Genomic DNA, 8248 nt, shown 5'->3' on the forward strand with positions numbered 1-8248 from the left:
TCAAGTTAAGTCTCAAGTCTAAATGTAGAACAGAACAAATCAGTCCAGTATCAATTTAGTATCTTAAAGAAAACTAAATATCTAGGACTTTTCAATGCAATATGGTTTTAATAGGATAAAAACTTGGTAAGAGCATCATGAGTTTGATTTCTATAATCAGTTTCAACTTCAATAAATTCAATCATTCCATACAAATTCAGAAAACAGAATTTAAATTCAGTCGTCTGCTGGAACAAATCTCATCACTTTCAATCTAAGTCATTTACACAAACACAAGATCTCAAGTCAAGACTTTAGAAACCTTTTCAGGTCATCAGAGTACAAGTCAGAGTCAAGTCCCAAGTCACCAGAACCCAAGTCATGTCAAGTCTCAAGTCTTCTCTTCATGCATCAAGTCAAGTCTCAAGCAATTAAAACTAGGACTCAAGTCCAAGTCATGTGACTCGAGTCCAAGTCATGTGACTCGAGTCCAAGTCATGTGACTCGAGTCCAAGTCATGTGACTCGAGTCCCCACCTCTGGATCCTATTTTAACCTTTTTTTTATCCAAGGTTCAGAAACTCCATCAAAAGGGAAAAGGATCCTGAACAGACGACAGTTAGGAAGTCAAGCCTAACAAAAAGTAATAAAAAAAAAAATAGTAATAGTAAAAAAAAAAAGTTTCTTATAATTTGACACAACTATTTTTTGATAAAGTTTTATTTATATTAAATTATGAATCATGTTTCTATTGCTTTGTTATTTCATTCCTTTACTGTTCTTTTATCTGTAAAGCAGCTTTGTAAACTCTGTTTTGAAAAGTGCTATAAAAATAAAGATAATTATTATTATTTTGCAATTATTGAATTGTTAAATTATTTTGTTAGAAATAAATTTAAAAATTAGCAAAATTATATCTTAACAGCTTTGTTTTTCATTATTTCTATTAATAAAAATTACACACCTACTTTTGAAACAGACGGAAGAGGATTAAGGCCACGTGAAATTTAATTTGAGTTATTTGATTATTCTCAGAATTCTGAGATTAAAGTCAGAATTCTGAGATTAATCTCAGAACTCAAATACATTTTTCACGTGGCACTAATCCTCTTCCGTAGAAACACCCAGTATATATAAAATAATTAAAAAAAAACGTCACCTGCCCAGCAGCTGAGCCTGGCGCTGCAGATCTGTCAGTCAAACTGAACGTCACCTCACCTGTCGGGACACACTTCCTGGAGTTGTCGTCCAGTCGGTACCCGGCCAGACAGCTGCAGGTCCGCCGCTGCCCGCCCTCGCTCTCCGAACACTCGTGGTCACAGTCACCGTTGTTCACAGAGCAGTTGGTGGCGCTGTTGACTGGGTCACAGACCACATTTACAGTTAGCTCTGTATTTACAGTTAGCTCAACATTCACAGTTAGCTCTGTATTTACAGTTAGCTCAACATTCACAGTTAGCTCTGTATTTACAGTTAGCTCAACATTCACAGTTAGCTCTGTATTTACAGTTAGCTCAACATTCACAGTTAGCTCAACATTCACAGTTAGCTCTGTATTTACAGTTAGCTCAACATTCACAGTTAGCTCTGTATTTACAGTTAGCTCAACATTCACAGTTAGCTCTGTACAGTTAGCTCAACATTCACAGTTAGCTCTGTATTTACAGTTAGCTTTGCATTTACAGTTAGCTCAACATTCACAGTTAGCTCAACATTCACAGTTAGCTCTGTACAGTTAGCTCAACATTCACAATTAGCTCTGTATTTACAGTTAGCTTTGCATTTACAGTTAGCTCAACATTCACAATTAGCTCTGTATTTACAGTTAGCTCAACATTCACAGTTAGCTCAACATTCACAGTTAGCTCTGTATTTACAGTTAGCTCAACATTCACAGTTAGCTCTGTATTTACAGTTAGCTCAACATTCACAGTTAGCTCAACATTCACAGTTAGCTCTGTATTTACAGTTAGCTCAACATTCACAATTAGCTCTGTATTTACAGTTAGCTTTGCATTTACAGTTAGCTCAACATTCACAATTAGCTCTGTATTTACAGTTAGCTTTGCATTTACAGTTAGCTCAACATTCACAGTTAGCTCAACATTTACAGTTAGCTTTGCATTTACAGTTAGCTCAACATTCACAGTTAGCTCAATATTTAGTTAGCTGTGCATTTGCAGTTAGCTGTGCATTTACAGTTAGCTCAACATTTAGTTAGCTGTGCATTTACAGTTAGCTGTGCATTTACAGTTAGCTGTGCATTTACAGTTAGCTCAACATTTACAGTTAGCTCTGCATTTACAGTTAGCTCAACATTTACAGTTAGCTCTGCATTTACAGTTAGCTCTGCATTTACAGTTAGCTCAACATTTAGTTAGCTGTGCATTTACAGTTAGCTCAGCATTTGCATCACACTGGCAGTAACAACTAAATCAGTGTTTCTGAACTGGAGAACTGCAAAGCTGGTGATAAATAAATAAATAAATAATTTTGTAGTGGATTTGGTGTCTGTCTAATTTTCTTTATCTCAATCAAGTGAAAAAATTGGGGAAAAAAAACAATCTGGAAATTGGATCCCCAAGAGAATCCCAAATGTTTTTCTTTTAAACACAAGTAGCAGCAGGCGACACATGGACACGCTGAAATAAACGGCTCTGTTTGAACTTAAAGGAAAACCCTCCTCTGATCCTCTTCACTGTCAGATCTCATCAGTCGGTGATGTTCAGTTCATTCCAGCAGTTATTTAGTGATGAAGTGTTGTAATTTACTGTTTGGGTGAACCCACTTTCCCTCCACCTGCCTTGTGTACTTCCACTTCAGTTAGTGATTTACTACATTTCCCAGAATGCCTTTCAACAACCCCCTCGTTTGCTCACTAACTAACTTAGCTGGTTACCACTTCTAGCAGATATTACAGTGTTGTGCAACAAGTAAAGGCAACGGAAATTCACTTTCTACAACAACCAATTTCTCTACCGGCCCTTTCTTTGTTGTGGGAAACCCCGCCTCTTCTCCATCAGATTTGTCAACACTTTTCTGAAAAGTTGAACCTTTCTCAACTGTTGAAACTTGCCGGGTGCAGCATTGTTTTTTTTTGTTTTTTTCCAGAGTGACTGCCTGTTGTGCGCTGTGCGGCCGCCCCGCATGTGTTTAGTAGTAGTGGCAGTTTTGAAAAAAAACCACTATGTGTGAACACAGCCTTAAAGTGTTTTAGGGGGGAGTTTTCCTTTAAGTTGCAGAATTTCTTTCGTTTTTTCTTTCCTAGGAAATACATTTACTGCAATACTACAATATAAAAGGTTATGATGGGGGGAGGGGGTTATATCACACTCACCATGGTTGCAGTATTTGCCCTCGTATCCGGGGTTGCAGCGGCAGGCGTAGGCTTGGTACAGATCCACACAGGTTCCATGAACACAGATGTTGGAGTTACACTGGTTCCCATCTGAAACACAGTCACATCAACAGAAACACTCACATCCCATAATGCTCAGCAGCTGCTAGTCAGAGCCAGGCTGTCTGCAGACAAAAGCCTGCATGCCGATAAATAAATTTGATCAATCACATCATCAAGATGCTTCATGCTTCAACTGTCCTGCTGGTTAGAGGAGTTCTTTCCTGGGAAAAATCCTCTGCCGCACAGGAAGTGATGCGTTTTACGTTTCCGGTTTGTTTGGAATCAACAGAAGAAGAAGAAGAACTGGGTAGTGAGCAGTGATAGCCACCATGGCTGAACAGACAGAAACTAAAACCGCATCAACAGAAAACCCAAGCTCCGCCCACACTGTTTGATTGACAGGTGATCTGTGGGAAGTGCAGTGCAGAAACACCACAGTGAGGCTGAAGGATTGGTAATGTAACAAACCGCCTAATTAAAATAAATAAATAAATAAACTTTGAACATTTTTAATGCAGTGCGCTTGGCTTTTCTGCTCCTTCTAAAATCCACCATAGACAAATATGATAAGTGTGTTGTGGCGGTTTTATTGGTGCCTGGGGTGCCAGTCAGGAATTTCAATTTCAGATAAAAGCAATACATGTTTTGCTGACAAATATTGATTGCGAATTTAGAAATATCAATGCTTAAGTTTGTTAAGTTGGAACCATGAAGTACAGCCAATATGGGTTGGTGTGTTTCAGATGGATAAGCAACAGTTCTTACCTGTGTACACCGTCCAGAACTCCAGCTGGAAGTTAATAATCAAGAGTTAGTGATGAAATACATCTGATGTGGTTCACTGTATATGTACTATCCACAGTGAAGGAAACATCTCTGCATCCTAAACCTCTGGAATAATGAGATTAAGAATCAGCATCATCCTGTTAGATGTATGTTTATATAGCACTTTTCCTGCTGTAACTTTAAAGGAACCAAACAAAATACACAAAATACACCTAATCAGCTGTAATACAGGGATGGCTGTTTGTTAGTATGTTTGTACAGTGAGTTTCCAGTTTTCCAGCAGATTCACTAAATCAGATTCACGAAAAGTTTGTGCAGGGGAGAGCGTGCACGATTTCACCAAAATGACCACATCAGGAAGCCATGCTGTTCACTAACCATGTGCTGCCTGACAAAACATGAAGAGTCTTTGTGCTGGTCATTGTCATGCATATCTAAATTATATGTAAATCTCAATATTTTTTATATTTATTAGGAGGTGAGGCCATGGTTTTCATCCTGAACTCAGATCAGGTCAGAGATTATAAAGAGGCTTTAGAGAGCGAGACTGCAGCCTTGGTGGATTAGATTTACAGCTGGAGCAGTTTGCGCTCACAGTTGGTGATAAACGGGATTATTTGCTTGTGCCACGCTCTTTTTAGAGGTTTCTTTGTGCTACTACTTTTATAAAAGTCTTAGTGAATAAGTCGAAAACTTAAGTACAAGAAAATGCACAAATTACCCTGGCAAAGTAATTTGAGTTAAAGACCCCATCATTCAAAAGTCTAAATGCAATTTTATTTGATGGGAGGGGTGCGGAGGGACGGGACAGTTCAAAAATAGGATGGTTTTATTGGATAGAAATTTATATTTACGCCAGAAAGAAAAGTTCAAACAGGTGTGATGAAGGTGCTCTTTGGTAGGGAACACAAAAGTTCAAAAAAGAAGAAAGGTCCAAGGCACTCTTCTGGCAAAAAGTTTAAAAGCCATTATTCAGATGGCTATTTCATGGATGTTCAAATAGAACTGGGAAGCTTTGTCTATGCTTTTAAGAATTTCACCATGAAATAGTCATCTGAATAAAGGCTTTTAAACGTTTTGCCAGAAGAGTGCCTTGGACCTTTCTTCTTTTTTATACTTACGCCAACTAGTGCAGCATGAGCTCACCATGAGTTCATTTCATGGAGACTTTAATTAATTAAAAAAAAAAATCAAATGACAACTTCTCTTACTGTGGCTTCCCTGGTTTGGAAAATCTCCCTGGCTTCTTCAAAGTCACACCTCTCCTCCACACACTCCCGCTCCATGTTGGCAGGTTTGAGTTCCTCCAGGAAGGAGTTGGCCCGTCGGGAGCGCAGCAACATGTGGGCCCGCGGGGCGTCCGAGAACACTGAGGGACAGAGCCGGAGGGAGAGAGAGAGAGAGAGAGAGAGAGAGAGAGAGAGGGACCACAGGCTGTCAGCTTGTGGACAGGACAGACGCCGGTCGCCCATCAGAATCAGAGGAGACATATTTCTCTCACTTTTCCTGTGTGATATTTTGCATTTTAAGACATTTCTTAGTTGTGCAGTTCAGTTCAGGTCAGTTAAAGGTGTAATATGTAACATTTCCGCATTAAAATATCTAAAAAAGACTAGACCTATGTTATATATTTTTTTGAGTTATGTACTTACATTATCCCAAATGTTTCCAACAATGTTCAAACCCAGAGAAATCCGTCATTTTCTTCAAGGTAACGGTGCGTTTCATTTGGTCTCCTGTCATGGCGTCATATCCCCTTTACCCCCTAACTTCCTGTCATTGCGTCATATCCCCTTTACCCCCTAACGTCCTGTCATGGCGTCATATATCCCCTTTACCCCCCTAACTTCCTGTCATGGCGTCATATCCCCTTTACCCCCTAACTTCCTGTCATGGCGTCATATCCCCTTTACCCCCTAACTTCCTGTCATTGCGTCATATCCCCTTTACCCCCTAACGTCCTGTCATGGCGTCATATATCCCCTTTACCCCCCTAACTTCCTGTCATGGCGTCATATCCCCTTTACCCCCTAACTTCCGGGGAAACACGGGAAACACCAGATGATCCGTCAGAGAGTGAGGAAGGAGGTCGGCCAGCTAGCTAGCTAGCTGCTCTGTTGTTTTTTTCATTCTATTGTTTTTATCGCTCACTGTGACGGATCACGATTATTCATTCCCGTTTGCTGCGTTCTGTCGCCGAAGCTGTCCCCGTAAAAAAACTCCCATGATCCCACGCTACTTCACGACGTCATCAAACTACGTCTTTTGTTATTGTTTTGATTGAGAGACCCCTAGCGACAGAAATTACATACTGTGTGTTTAAGTTCAATTAAGTTCCATAAAATGTAATTCAATTCGACTCAAGTCAGTTCTAGCAAAGAGTTGACTTTTGTGAGCTTCTCACTTCTCACCACAGAGCAATAAAGTAATTGATTGATTGATGGATTGATCGAATTCTTTATTTAAACAGGTGAGTCCCATAGAGATCGAGAGACCAGTGTATATACATAATTATTCAAAAATATAAAAAAAAAACAACAAAACAAAACAGTTTGACCAAATCAGTCCAATTCAGCTCAGTTCACCGCAGTTCAGTTCAGTTGAAATCAGCAGCCTCCGTACCTGACATGCTCAGTACAGACGCCGACCACAGAGCGACGACGGAAACACTGAGGAGGAGGAGCCTGGCCATGACATCAGTCAACCCTGCAGCCAATGGGATGTGGCAGAGACAAAGCTATTAGCCAATCGTCTGTTCTGCTCAATGTTTATGTTTACCACTGTTGACGTAAAGCAGAAACAGTGATCCAAGTAGTAGCGAGTAACTCATAATCCACATTTTAATGATTGGTAATATAATTAATCAATAGATCTTATGGAAGATGATGAAATGAAAAGTGACTTACCAGACAGTAACGCAGGTAGTAAACGTTATTTCCGCCTTCTGGAGGAAAGCTTGAGATCAGACAAAAATACAATATCACAACAACATCATGTGAAATGTTTTTTTTATCGTCACGTTTCATGTGTTAAACCAGCAGCATTCAGCTCTCTATGAAGCTTTCCTAGATTTTTGATCATTTCTGCTGGCAGCACACAGCAGGAGAGGATCCCTGTTCGAACCGCTGCGACCTTTGACCCCACGAGCTAAACGCTAGGGGCGATCCGGACAGAAACACAGCAGCAGCGGGGGGAGGGGGGGGGGGGTGTGTGCACCCTAAGACCGTCACGTCACGCCGCCGAGACTCTGAAGAACGAGCGATTTCGAAGACGGATCTGCGTTTTTCTACGTACCTGGAGGAGCGGGGCCTTGGAGCGACTGTCGGACGCTCTGTTTAAAGTCAGTTAATGACTGACTACCAGTGTTTACTGAGAGTCCACAGTCTGCAGCTGCACACTGTCTGCCCCCACACACCTCCCCTTTAACCCCCAAATCCCCCCACACTCCTCCCCTTTAACCCCCAAGCTCCACCACACACTCCTCCCCTTTAACAGCTTCGACAACTACCGGCCCATCTCCAACCTCCCCTTCCTCTCAAAAATCTTAGAGCGAGCTGTTGCCTCCCAATTAAAATCACACCTGGACTCCAATAACCTCTATGAACCTTTTCAATCCGGTTTCCGTCCTGACACAGCACTGAAACCGCTCTATTAAAGGTCACCAATGACATTCTCCTCTCTGCCGACTCCGGTTCCCTCTCCATCCTCATCCTCCTTGACCTCAGCGCTGCCTTCGACACCATCAACCACTCCATCCTCATCACTCGCCTCCAGTTCTCCCTTGGCATAACCGGCACTGCCCTCTCCTGGCTTAAATCATATCTCTCCGACAGACATCACTTCATCTCCATCAACAATTGCAATTCCACCACTGCCCCAGTCACTCATGGTGTCCCCCAGGGCCCTGTACTTGGTCCCCTGCTTTTCATCCTCTACATCCTACCACTTGGACAGATCCTCCGCCATCATGGCCTCCAGTTTCATTGCTATGCAGACGACACCCAGCTCTACCTCTCCACCAAGACCATTTCTGTAGCCACCCATTCCACCCTCACCACCTGCCTCACTGACGTCAAAACATGGA

At 41.4% G+C, this 8248-nt stretch overlaps 1 protein-coding gene across 1 annotated transcript in view; it reads right to left on the reverse strand.

The window, feature by feature from the left end:
- The window catches only part of proca (protein C (inactivator of coagulation factors Va and VIIIa), a), a 10259-nt gene extending 3403 nt beyond the window's left edge, over positions 1-6856 (reverse strand). The window contains exons 1-5 of the mRNA XM_071523097.1: positions 6787-6856; positions 5376-5533; positions 4144-4168; positions 3316-3426; positions 1197-1337 (exon numbers count right to left, since the gene is read on the reverse strand). Coding sequence (XP_071379198.1) covers positions 1197-1337; positions 3316-3426; positions 4144-4168; positions 5376-5533; positions 6787-6856 — 505 coding nt within the window. The remainder of the gene's footprint in view (positions 1-1196; positions 1338-3315; positions 3427-4143; positions 4169-5375; positions 5534-6786) is intronic.
- Positions 6857-8248: the final 1392 nt, after the last annotated feature.

This window comes from Centroberyx affinis, unplaced genomic scaffold (assembly GCF_046629955.1).
Source record: "Centroberyx affinis isolate AG114_WGS23_722 - 3 ecotype Tasmania unplaced genomic scaffold, CSIRO-AGI_Caff_v1 ptg001064l_1, whole genome shotgun sequence".
NCBI classification, from domain to species: Eukaryota; Metazoa; Chordata; class Actinopteri; order Beryciformes; family Berycidae; genus Centroberyx; species Centroberyx affinis.